This window comes from Coregonus lavaretus (genome assembly GCF_964263955.1).
Source record: "Coregonus lavaretus genome assembly, chromosome: 9".
NCBI classification, from domain to species: domain Eukaryota; kingdom Metazoa; phylum Chordata; class Actinopteri; order Salmoniformes; family Salmonidae; genus Coregonus; species Coregonus lavaretus.
The window spans coordinates 5,563,108-5,576,936 of NC_139996.1; the positions used below are offsets into that span (position 1 = coordinate 5,563,108).

Here is a 13,829-nt window from a genome sequence, read left to right on the forward strand (position 1 = left end):
ACTAATAAATGTTTATGAAAACAAGACCAAAACTATGGTTCCGTTGGTTTAAAATGCTGGCCACACGGAGGTATTCCCTATGAAAAAAAATTGCAGTCAGAGTGCAGTATCCTGCGTCCGAAAGTTTTTTTTACTGCAGTAATTTTGCAGTAATACTGCATTATAACTTGAGTACACTGCAATTACTGCGTCCAAAATACCACTGTCGACTGCAGTTACTGCACTTTTACTGTATGGGATAAAAGAACTGGCCATCATGCCGATAAATTGACCTTAGGACAGCTGCACTTAAAGGACCCCGATATGACGTCATAACTATACGACAGTAGGACCGAAGGGCTGTGATCAGCTAGCTTGGGAGGAAGGGATGTCATCCTGCACCACATGTGGTCAACAAAATGCCTGAATAAAAATAAAACTGAAACGAACTAAATAACTCATACAAACAAGCAAGAGGCAGATTAAACGAATAAGCTTTAAAATAAATTGGATTCATATATGACAGAATTCGTAATGATAGTAAAATCGTGTGTATTGGAGACAAACCTACAATGACATGCTCTAGTAATCCACACCCTCCATATCATCTCCTGTATAACTCAGTCATCCATCTGCTGCAATCAGTTTTCTATGGAGAAGACAATTCAACAATGAAAACATCTTGTTCGGCCCTGGCTGCTCCTGCATCACTCAGAAATAGAAGACACTGGATGCAACAACCACAAATCAAATCAAGGGTAATGCAACATCTTTATTGAAATTCTTGATGCAACAACATTGAAACTCTTGATGCAACATCAATTTACAAACTGAGGAATTGAGAGCTTCTTTTAAAAACTTAAAAACCAAAATACTTTTTTTAGAACCCAAAATGAAGGTATGTGAACAAAACAAAAAAAATGGGGGGACTGGCCAAGAGAACGAAAAAGTACTCCCGGAGGCTCGGACCAGCAGTGGCAGAATTTTTGTGTTTTATGTCATTTAAAAAAAAATACACAAAAAATATTTCAAGTTTACAGGAATATTTGTTTCAAAAACAGGGTTGCTTAAAACCGTTTGTCAGATTTACAGCTTGGCTTGTGTATTCAGACTCATTTTAAAACAATCATTTTTTAAAATATCAAAGCAGGCATGACTTTGATCCAAAAGCCAGGAAAAATAACTGATGAGGAACAACAAAAAGGACAAATAAAAGTGAGCTGGGGGCAAAATGCATTCTGGATATCTTGAATGTTTAAGTGTGGCATGGCACGGCACGTTGTCGGTCAGTCAAAACCTGTCCCAATTCGCTCCTTACCCCCCACCTTGGACCTAACCCTTACATTTTTGCAGATCTGTAAGACTCAAGTAAGCAATATGGTGGAAGCTCCACATCCACACATGATTGTTGCATCCTTATGTCCCACCCTGGACAAAGAGACCTAAGTCAGTCCACCCCTACACCTGTTATACGTATCCAGACATTTTAAAAAAAGACTCAAGACACACCAGTAGCTTTTACCAGCTAAGAGTACTTATCACCTCTGAACAGAGTGCCGACTGCAAACCGATTATACACGTAGAATCGCACGAAAATGTCGTCAGTCAGACGTCCACCAGCGAGCAGGTGGTCCCTAATACACAGCGTTGCCGAACAAACGGCAGATCAACATTCGGTGCGGTGTGTGTGTGTTCCCTTAGATCTGAAAACAATTGAAATGTTAGGGCCAAGGACAACGGGTAGGGAGTGAATTGGAACCAGCAGTCAGAGTCAGTCAGTCAAACACAGGCCCGATCAGGACCTCATGGCCTGGGCATTGGCTCCTCGAGACACCCCTCTGGGTCCCTGACCTGCTCCACGCTTGTAGTTCTGATTATAACCATCCTAAAGCAGGGGGGGAAAGACAGAGGGACAAAACATTACTGACAGTTCTTAGAGAGTACCCCTATATAAATTAGATTCCTAATAAAATAAAATGAGACCATCCAGTAATATGGCAAGGAGAGGGAACACAAAACCAGTCAGCTTGGGGATTCGAACCAGCAACCTTTCGGTTACTGGCCCAACGCTCGTAACCGCCAAGCCACCCCCTGCTCTTATAGATGCCAAACAGACCATCCAAGATCCCCTATGGCAAGGGGAAAGACAACTTTAAGGGCCAACTTCCCAGACCCAGATTAAGCCTGGTTTTGGACAACAACAACAAAAAAAGAACGCTCCCCCCAATTGAAAGTGCTTTTTAGTCCAGGGCTTAATCTGTGTCCGGGAAAGCGGGCCTGAGCATGTTAGCTCAACATCCATCCCAATCCTTCCTTCAACCCTGTGTGAGTGATAAGGTCAAAGGGTTATTTACCCCCCTCTGGTAGTTGCCACCGTTGGAGTAGTCCCGAGGTGTGTTGAACTGGGCCTGTTGGTATCCAGAGTTCGGAGTGTTGGCAAAGGGAGGCCGGTAACTGTCATAACCACCTGGAATGGATCGTTACACTCAAGTTAGATACACGTATGCACTGTCATAAAAATAAAAAAAATAAAAGAGCATATAGTGTCTCGCACTGCTCAAACACAATAACATCAACATGTCAAACATCAACTCTATTCAAGCCCTATAGAGAACAGAAAGCTGTAGTATAGAGTATATTGAAGATGCTGTGTGGCCCTGCAGTTAGTCGTAACAGTCTGAGGACAGATGGGATACTGGACCTCTGTATCCGTTGGCTAGGCCGCGGGTATTACGTGGCCCTCCGCGGGTCATGCCTCTGCTGTTGTAGAAGGGCTGGGCCTGTCGACCGGCCCCGGGGCCAAACCCTGAACCCTGCTGGCCGGGCTGCTGTCCCTGGGGCAGGTCCTGGCTGGGCAGGGATGGGTCCTGGGTGTGGAAGGCACCAGCCACTACAGGGAAAAGTAGTTTAAGTAAAATGGCAATTTTTAAGACCAACAGTCATGAAATATCCTTTTCACACCATCCAGTGCTGTTCAACCTGTTCACATTGTCCTTTCCAGGATGGTTCCAGTAGCACAATGGTGTACGCATAACCAGGCCAGTGGGGTACGGCTCAACTTGGTAGTGTGAAAAGGGTAAACATCTGCTCCAGCCCTGCTAGCTCACCACACTGCAGCGGTTCCGTCTGCATCTCGGTCTGCTCCACAGGGAGCTGCTGTGATTGGCTGCTGAAGCCCTGCTGGCTGTAGCTGTTCTGGTATTGGCTGGCCTGGGTCAAGGCTTCAGTCTCATTGCCTGGCGGGACAGGGGGGTTGAGGTTGAATACCTGAGGAGAGGAATAAGGCAGCCTGGTGAGACAATGATGAGTACAGTGTTCACTGTGGTTCAACCAGGAACAATAGCCACTTCCTGTTAAACTGAAAAGAATCGGAGAAAAGGTCATCGGCTCAGTAAGAGTTAAAGCTACAATCTGGGATTTGTGTTTCAGCCCAATTGTATCCCTGCCACTTAAATTGAGGAATATAATCTGTTACTACCCAACCCTGTCCAAGTGTTGCTAATTACATGAATTCAAATCAAACCAATGCGCTTGTATTTTTAGTTCAGTAATGTTAAACATAGAACGACCTTCTTTTCCTGACACCCTAATGACATCACAGAATGGTTTTGGGTGTAAAGTCTCCCAGAAAAAAAGGTAGAAGGTAAAAAAAAGGTGGCTTCCAGATCTCAGAATAGGTGACATGTGAGCCATTGTGTGCGTCCCCCAAGTCACCCTACAAGTATCCCCCAGTGTGTGTTTGTGTGTGTGTGTGTGTGTGTGTGTGTCCTTACTGTTTGCATGGACTGGAATGGTGCTGCGTTGACATTGATGCCGGAGCTGTGTGGGGGTTTGGAGACGTTGACAGGCTGGAAGACCTGCTGGGTCTCAGAGGAGGCAGGGGGCTGCTCTGACGACGGGGACACCTGGATGGGGAGGAAGGAAGAATGCATTAAACATTTATTTCACCAGGTAGAGACGTGGTTGCCCCACCTAGCTACACTACATGACCAAAAGTATGTGGACACCTGCTCGTCGAACATCTCATTCCAAAATCATGGCCAAAAATATGGAGTTGGTCCCCCCCCTTTGCTGCTATAACAGCCTCCACTCTTCTGGGAAGGCTTTCCACTAGACGTTGGAACATTGCTGCGGGGACTTGCTTCCATTCAGCCACAAGAGCATTAGTGAGGTCGGGCACTGATGTTGGACGATTAGGCCTGGCTCGCAGTCGGCATTCTAATTCATCCAAAAGACGCTCCTAAAAGGTATGATAGTAATCCTCCTAAACCTCTAAAACACAATATTCCTACTGGTCAATTCCTTAGACCTGTCATGGTTCATGTGGGGTCAAATGACATTATGAAGGGCAGCTCAGAACAGCTGAAGATGGATTTTAAAGATTGGGTCTCTACTTGACACCAACAAACGCCCCATAATATCTGGCCCTCTGCCCTCCCTAAATTGTGGCATTACATTTACATTTTATTCATTTAGCAGACGCTCTTATCCAGAGCGACTTACAGTTAGTGAATACATATATTTTTTTTATTTTTATTTATTTATACTGGCCCCCCGTGGGAATCGAACCCACAACCCTGGCGTTGCAAACGCCATGCTCTATCAACTGAGCTACATCCCTGCCGGCCATTCCCTCCCCTACCCTGGACGACGCTGGGCCAATTGTGCGCCGCCCATGAGTCTCCCGGTCGCGGCCGGCGGCGACAGAGCCTGGATTCGAACCAGGATCTCTAGTGGCACAGTTAGCACTGCGATGCAGTGCCTTAGACCACTGCGCCACTCAGGAGTTTATTGAATGGTTCAGGCATTGAATGGTTCAGCAGACTTTTAGCCCTCCATAACTGGCTACGAGACTATTTCAGCTCTGTGGGCGTAACATTTATTGACAATTTTGATACCTTCTGGAAACAAAGCTTGTATTATAAGGAGGATGGGATCCACCCAAATCATTTGGGTTCCTGGATCCTTTCACAGCATTATAAGGCTGCGTTGAGACAATGACTTATCAATGACCCAAGTCCAGCTCTTTTAATCCCTACCATTGTGTCACTGAGTTGCCATAATGATTCAGCAAATGTACATTATCCCAGGGGCGTTGGAAGACAATGTAAATAACCTAATTTATGTCCCTCTTACTGCCCTGAATGCCTCTGCTGATCCTACAGCTATTGTATGCAGGAGTCATATGCCTATGAACCAGAGTAATACTGTTAGCACGGAGGTGGTGTGCCCTAGTAGGAAGTCCACTGTGTGCAGCTCACCCTGCACTAATAAAAATAACCTGAGTATGTCTACCTCTGCTAATCTTCCCAGTAAAGCAAGAAAAATAATCAAGCATCCCAGAAAAGTGTTAAAAATAGCCCATGTTAACAATTTATGTAGCTTAAGAAACAAGGTTCATGAAACCAATAATTTGCTAGTAACAGATGACATTCATATTCTGACAATTTATGAAACTCACTTAGATAATACCTTTGATGACACAGTGGTAGCAATACAAGGTTATAACATATACAGAAATGCCAATGGGGGCGGTGTTGCGGTCTATATTCAGAACCACATCCCTGTAAAGCTTAGAGAGGATCTCATGTTAAATACTGTTGAAGTAATATGGCTACAGGTTCACCTGCCTCACCTAAAGCCCATTCTGGTGGGAAGCTGCTATAGACCACCAAGTGCTAACAGTCAGTATCTGGATAACATGTGAAATGCTTGATAATATATGTGATATCAATAGAGAGGTATACTTTCTGGGTGATTTAAATATTGACTGGCTTTCATCAGGCTGTCCACTCAAGAGAAAGCTTCAAACTGTAACCAGTGCCTGCAACCTACCAGGGTAGTTACAAACAGTACAGGAATTAAATAATCAACATGTATTGGTCATATCTTTACTAATGCTGCAGAAATTTGTTTGAAAGCAGTATCCAAATCCATCGGATGTAGTGATCACAATATAGTAGCCATATCTAGGAAAACCAAAGTTCCAAAGGCTGGGCCTAATATTGTGTATAAGAGGTCATACAATACGTTTCGTAGTGATTCCTATGTTGTTGATGTAAATAATATTTGTTGGTCCGTGGTGTGTAATGACGAGCAACCAGACGCTGCACTTGACACATTTATGAAATTGCTTATCCGAGTTACTAATAAGCATGCACCCATTAAGAAAATGTCTGTAAAAACGGTTAAATCCCCGTGGATTGATGAGGAATTAAAAAATGGTATGATTGAGAGGGATGAGGCAAAAGAGATGGCAAATAGGTCTGGCTGTACAACCGATTTGGCAAACGTACTGCAAATTGAGAAATAATGTGACTAAACTGAATAAAAAGAATAAACTACACTATGAAACAAAGATGGAGGGAAGCAAAAGTTATTCCCCTACCTAAGAATAGTAAAGCCCCCTTAACTGGCTCAAATAGCCGACCAAGCAGCCTGTTACCAACCCCTTAGTAAACCAGATAAAATGCTATTTTACAGTAAACAAATTGACAGACTTTCAGCACGCTTATAGGGAAGGACATTCAACAAGCACATAACTTACACAAATGACTGATGATTGGCTGAGAGAAATGTATGATAAAAAGATTGTGGGGGCTGTTTTATTAGACTTCAGTGCAGCTTTTGACATTATCGATCATAGTCTGCTGCTGGAAAAACGTATGTGTCATGGCTTTACACCTCCTGCTATATTGTGGATAAAGAGTTACCTGTCTAACAGAACACAGAGGATGTTCTTTAATGAAAGTCTCTCCAACAAAATCCAGGTAGAATCAGGAATTCCCCAGGGCAGCTGTCTAGGCCCCTTACTTTTTTCAATCTTTACTAACGGCTTTGAGTAAAGCCAGTGTGTCTATGTATGCAGATGACGCAACACTATACACGTCAGCTACCACAGCGACCGAAATGACAGCAACACTTAACAAAGAGCTGCAGTTAGTTTTAGAATGGGTGGCAAGGAATAAGTTAGTCCTAAATATTTCAAAAAATTAAAGCATTGTATTTGGGACAAATCCTTTACTAAACCCTAAACCTCAACTAAATCTTGTAATGAATAATGTGGAAATTGAGCAAGTTGAGGAGACTAAATTGCTTGGAGTAACCCTGGATTGTAAACTGTCATGGTCAAAACATATTGATACAACAGTAGCTAGGATGGGGAGAAGTCTGTCTATAATAAAGCGCTGCTCTGCATTCTTAACAGCACTATCAACAAGGCAGGTCCTACAGGCCCTAGTTTTGTCGCACCTGGACTACTTTTCAGTCGTGTGGTCAGGTGCCACAAAGAGGCTAACAGTACTACATAGAGCCATGACTACATGGAACTCTATTCCACATCAAGTAACTCAAGCCAGCACTAAAACTTGATTTAAAAAAACAGATAAAAATAGACCTTATGGAACAGCGGGGACTGTGAAGCAACACAAACATAGACATGCATACAAACACACGATAACATACTTACTATACACACATGTATTTTGTGTTATAGATATGTGGTAGTAGAGTAGAGGCCTGAGGACACACACTTAATATATTGTGAAATCTGTTATGAATGTATTGTAATGTATAACTGCCTTAATTTTGCTGGACCCCAGGAAGAGTAGCTGCTGCCTTGGCAGGAACTAAATGGGGATCCATAATAAATACAAATACCATCAGATGCAGGTACTATCAGTCCAGTAAAAGAAATAAGCAAATTACACTGCTCAAAAAAATAAAGGGAACACTTAAACAACACAATGTAACTCCAAGTCAATCACACTTCTGTGAAATCAAACTGTCCACTTAGGAAGCAACACTGATTGACAATACATTTCACATGCTGTTGTGCAAATGGAATAGACAACATGTGGAAATTATAGGCAATTAGCAAGACACAACCCACACAAGTGGCTCAGGTAGTGCAGCTCATCCAGGATGGCACATCAATGAGAGCTGTGGCAAGAAGGTTTGCTGTGTCTGTCAGCATAGTGTCCGGAGCATGGAGGCGCTACCAGGAGACAGGCCAGTACATCAGGAGACGTGGAGGAGGCCGTAGGAGGGCAACAACCCAGCAGCAGGACTGCTACCTCCGCCTTTGTGCAAGGAGGAGCAGGAGGAGCACTGCCAGAGCCCTGCAAAAATGACCTCCAGCAGGCCACAAATGTGCATGTGTCTGCTCAAACGGTCAGAAACAGACTCCATGAGGGTGGTATGAGGGCCCGACGTCCACAGGTGGGGGTTGTGCTTACAGCCCAACACCGTGCAGGACGTTTGGCATTTGCCAGAGAACACCAAGATTGGCAAATTCGCCACTGGCGCCCTGTGCTCTTCACAGATGAAAGCAGGTTCACACTGAGCACATGTGACAGAGTCTGGAGACGCCGTGGAGAACGTTCTGCTGCCTGCAACATCCTCCAGCATGACCGGTTTGGCGGTGGGTCAGTCATGGTGTGGGGTGGCATTTCTTTGGGGGGGCCGCACAGCCCTCCATGTGCTCGCCAGAGGTAGCCTGACTGCCATTAGGTACCGAGATGAGATCCTCAGACCCCTTGTGAGACCATATGCTGGTGCGGTTGGCACTGGGTTCCTCCTAATGCAAGACAATGCTAGACCTCATGTGGCTGGAGTGTGTCAGCAGTTCCTGCAAGAGGAAGGCATTGATGCTATGGACTGGCCCGCCCGTTCCCCAGACCTGAATCCAATTGAGCACATCTGGGACATCATGTCTCGCTCCATCCACCAACGCCACATTGCACCACAGACTGTCCAGGAGTTGGCGGATGCTTTAGACCTCATCAGGAGCATGCCCAGGTGTTGTAGGGAGGTCATACAGGCACGTGGAGGCCACACACACACTACTGAGCCTCATTTTGACTTGTTTTAAGGACATTACATCAAAGTTGGATCAGCCTGTAGTGTGGTTTTCCACTTTAATTTTGAGGGTGACTCCAAATCCAGACCTCCATGGGTTGATACAGTGGGGGAAAAAAGTATTTAGTCAGCCACCAATTGTGCAAGTTTTCCCACTTAAAAAGATGAGAGGCCTGTGATTTTCATCATAGGTACACGTCAACTATGACAGACAAATTGAGATTTTTTTCTCTCCAGAAAATCACATTGTAGGATTTTTAATGAATTTATTTGCCAATTATGGTGGAAAATAAGTATTTGGTCACCTACAAACAAGCAAGATTTCTGGCTCTCACAGACCTGTAACTTCTTCTTTAAGAGGCTCCTCTGTCCTCCACTCGTTACCTGTATTAATGGCACCTGTTTGAACTTGTTATCAGTATAAAAGACACCTGTCCACAACCTCAAACAGTCACACTCCAAACTCCACTATCGCCAAGACCAAAGAGCTGTCAAAGGACACCAGAAACAAAATTGTAGACCTGCACCAGGCTTGGAAGACTGAATCTGCAATAGGTAAGCAGCTTGGTTTGAAGAAATCAACTGTGGGAGCAATTATTAGGAAATGGAAGACATACAAGACCACTGATAATCTCCCTCGATCTGGGGCTCCACGCAAGATCTCACCCCGTGGGGTCAAAATGATCACAAGAACGGTGAGCAAAAATCCCAGAACCACACGGGGGGACCTAGTGAATGACCTGCAGAGAGCTGGGACCAAAGTAACAAAGCCTACCATCAGTAACACACTACGCCGTCAGGGACTCAAATCCTGCAGTGCCAGACGTGTCCCCCTGCTTAAGCCAGTACATGTCCAGGCCCGTCTGAAGTTTGCTAGAGTGCATTTGGATGATCCAGAAGAGGATTGGGAGAATGTCATATGGTCAGATGAAACCAAAATAGAACTTTTTGGTAAAAAAAAGTTTGGAGGACAAAGAATGCTGAGTTGCATCCAAAGAACACCATACCTACTGTGAAGCATGGGGGTGGAAACATCATGCTTTGGGGCTGTTTTTCTGCAAAGGGACCAGGACGACTGATCCGTGTAAAGGAAAGAATGAATGGGGCCATGTATCGTGAGATTTTGAGTGAAACCCCTTTCCATCAGCAAGGGCATTGAAAATGAAATGTGGCTGGGTCTTTCAGCATGACAATGATCCCAAACACACGGCCCGGGCAACGAAGGAGTGGCTTCGTAAGAAGCATTTCAAGGTCCTGGAGTGGCCTAGCCAGTCTCCAGATCTCAACCCCATAGAAAATCTTTGGAGGGAGTTGAAAGTCTGTGTTGCCCAGCGACAGCCCCAAAACATCACTGCTCTAGAGGAGATCTGCATGGAGGAATGGGCCAAAATACCAGCAACAGTGTGTGAAAACCTTGTGAAGACTTACAGAAAACGTTTGACCTGTGTCATTGCCAACAAAGGGTATATAACAAAAGTATTGAGAAACTTTTGTTATTGACCAAATACTTATTTTCCAGCATAATTTGCAAATAAATTCATAAAAAATCCTACAATGTGATTTTCTGGATTTTGTTTTCTCATTTTGTCTGTCATAGTTGATGTGTACCTATGATGAAAATTACAGGCCTCTCATCTTTTTAAGTGGGAGAACTTGCACAATTGGTGACTTTTTTTCCCCACTGTACATTTCATTTCCATTGATAATTTGTGATTTTGTTGTCAGCACATTCAACTATGTGAAGAAAAAAGTATTTAATAAGATTATTTCATTCATTCAGATCTAGGATGTGTTATTTTAGTGTTCCCTTTATTTTTTTGAGCAATGTATTTATATTTATGCTCAGCTGTGCTTCGCAAGTGATACAACAACTGATCTATTTTGTTATCAAAGCGTCTGGTTTTGAAATATAGTATGGTCCGAGAACAATATTGGCAGGCCAGGCATATAGCCAATATGCTGTGATAACGTATTAGGCCAACTGCACAATCCTCATTCCTACAAAACTGTTTTTATTAATGTTAATGTTGCATAGCCTTGCATTTTTTAAGTAATGTTTATTTTTCCTTTATTTGTTTTATTATTATTATTTTATTTATTTTTACATCTCAGCGGTAAGATCTCGGCTTGTTTTTTTTTTTACTACGAAAGTAATCTTTCAGAAAAAGGTTGGTGACCACCGCCTTAGACTAAGGCAAATGATTTTGAGACTAAAGCTGAAATCATGAAAAATAGGTTTCTGGAACACTGCTTCAGTGAGAGTCTCCTCAACATGGCTCACAAGCGAGCACGAGACGATTAGAGCTCCCCTCACCAAAACAGACAAACGTGAGAAATCTGCCAGGGTTTGTTTTTTCCCACTGAATACAGGGCGGATAAAAAGCGTGATATTGCAATATTGTGAGGAAATTGTTACAGAGGGGGGCAATTTGGATCGACTGCTTCGATTGTGTCGAGACAAAAGGCTCTGAATGAACAGCCGTCTTTCTTATCTTTCTGTAAATCTGTTTCTCCGTCTTTTTTTATTTATTCAGGTGGCGTGAACGTGTAGGAATCTTCAATGATGATCATTCTCGTTTGAATAACCCGTCTAGTTGCTACTACTACTGACAGTACCGACATGACGAACGGGACACTCCCCTGTGAGGGTGTATAGGCGCCTCCCACCCTTTCCCTACCCGATTCCCCCCTTTTTCGTTTAAACTGGGCTGAAGCGCGTTTGGGTGTACCTTTTTCCCCCACTGTTCAGGAGCCTGTTGGTGCTAGACTTGATGCACCGGTACCACTTGCCGTGCAGAAGCAGAGAGAACAGTCTATGGCTTGGGTGGCTGGAGTCTTAACGATTTTCCGGGCCTTCCTTTATTTACCTGGATGGTGTCGATGGAGTCAGTCTGTGGTCGGGGTTCTGGCGTGTGTGACGAGCGGTACATGGGAGGTGGCGTGGAGTAGACGTCAGGCGTGGGGGACAACATGGGGACCTAGGGGGGGAACAGGGGACTGATCAGACATCACACTTCTTCCGCACCTTAGGACAGTAGTACTCGCGACTAGCTCTTAGGAAACTTTGTTGTTAGATATTACTTTTTTCGATATTACTGCACTGTCGGAGCTAGAAGCACAAGCGTTTCGCTACACCAGCTATAACGTCTGCTAAACACGTACAGTGGGGAGAACAAGTATTTGATACACTGCTGATTTTGCAGGTTTTCCTACTTACAATGCATGTAGAGGTCTGTAATTTTTATCATAGGTACACTTCAACTGTGAGAGACGGAACAAAAATCCAGAAAATCACATTGTATGATTTTTAAGTAATTAATTTGCATTTTATTGCATGACACAAGTATTTGATACATCAGAAAAGCAGAACTTAATATTTGGTACAGAAACCTTTGTTTGCAATTACAGAGATCATACGTTTCCTGTAGGTCTTGACCAGGTTTGCACACACTGCAGCAGGGATTTTGGCCCACTCCTCCATACAGACCTGCTCCAGATCCTTCAGGTTTCGGGGCTGTCGCTGGGCAATACGGACTTTCAGCTCCCTCCAAAATGTTCTATTGGGTTCAGGTCTGGAGACTGGCTAGGCCACTCCAGGACCTTGAGATGCTTCTTACGGAGCCACTCCTTATTTGCCCTGGCTGTGTGTTTCGGGTCGTTGTCATGCTGGAAGACCCAGCCACGACCCATCTTCAATGCTCTTACTGAGGGAAGGAGGTTGTTGGCCAAGATCTCACGATACATGGCCCCATCCATCCTCCCCTCAATACGGTGCAGTTGTCCTGTCCCCTTTGCAGAAAAGCATCCCCAAAGAATGATGTTTCCACCTCTATGCTTCACGGTTGGGATGGTGTTCTTGGGGTTGTACTCATCCTTCTTCCTCCAAACGAAAGGCGAGTGGAGTTTAGACCAAAAATCTCTATTTTTGTCTCAACAGACCACATGACCTTCTCCCATTCCTCCTCTGGATCATCCAGATGGTCATTGGCAAACTTCAGACGGGCCTGGACATGCGCTGGCTTGAGCAAGGGGACCTTGCGTGCGCTGCAGGATTTTAATCCATGACGGCGTAGTGTGTTACTAATGGTTATCTTTGAGACTGTGGTCCCAGCTCTCTTCAGGTCATTGACCAGGTCCTGCCGTGTAGTTCTGGGCTGATCCCTCACCTTCCTCATGATCATTGATGCCCCACGAGGTGAGATCTTGCATGGAGCCCCAGACCGAGGGTGATTGATCGTCATCTTGAACTTCTTCCATTTTCTAATAATTGTGCCAACAGTTGTTGCCTTCTCACCAAGCTGTTTGCCTATTGTCCTGTAGCCCATCCCAGCCTTGTGCAGATCTACAATTTTATCCCTGATGTCCTTACATAGCTCTCTGGTCTTGGCCATTGTGGAGAGGTTGGAGTCTGTTTGATTGAGTGTGTGGACAGGTGTCTTTTATACAGGTAACGAGTTCAAACAGGTGCAGTTAATACAGCTAATGAGTGGAGAACAGGAGGGCTTCTTAAAGAAAAACTATCAGGTCTGTGAGAGCTGGAATTCTTACTGGTTGGTAGGTGATCAAATACTTATGTCATGCAATAAAATGCAAATGAATTACTTAAAAATCATACAATGTGATTTTCTGGATTTTTGTTTTAGATTCCGTCTCTCACAGTTGAAGTGTACCTATGATAAAAAATTACAGACCTCTACATGCTTTGTAAGTAGGAAAACCTGAAAGATCGGCAGTGTATCAAATACTTGTTCTCCCCACTGTATGTGACAAATACAATTTGATTTGATTTGCTTCAATAATCCCTTTCCTAAGGGAAATTGATTAATCACCACAAGCAAGCGTCGACAATACAGAGTACAGACAGAGATCGATAATAATAAACAAGATAGCAGTAGGAGAACCAGAGGATAAAGTATGTCACATCAGGCCCTGTGGGATTTCTCAACATGTTATGCTGCTTTTTAAAAAAGGACACTGTGCTATCACGCTGT

General features: G+C 44.1%; 1 protein-coding gene across 1 annotated transcript in view; it reads right to left on the minus strand.

Moving 5' to 3' along the window:
- Window positions 1–731: 731 nt before the first annotated feature.
- The window catches only part of LOC311134632 (caprin-1-like), a 38,982-nt gene continuing 25,884 nt past the window's right edge, over window positions 732–13,829 (minus strand). Inside the window, exons 12-17 of the mRNA XM_084168367.1 lie at window positions 11,706–11,816; window positions 3,753–3,884; window positions 3,087–3,246; window positions 2,681–2,869; window positions 2,334–2,446; window positions 732–1,864 (exon numbers count right to left, since the gene is read on the minus strand). Coding sequence (XP_084024493.1) covers window positions 1,775–1,864; window positions 2,334–2,446; window positions 2,681–2,869; window positions 3,087–3,246; window positions 3,753–3,884; window positions 11,706–11,816 — 795 coding nt within the window. The 3' untranslated portion in view covers window positions 732–1,774. The remainder of the gene's footprint in view (window positions 1,865–2,333; window positions 2,447–2,680; window positions 2,870–3,086; window positions 3,247–3,752; window positions 3,885–11,705; window positions 11,817–13,829) is intronic.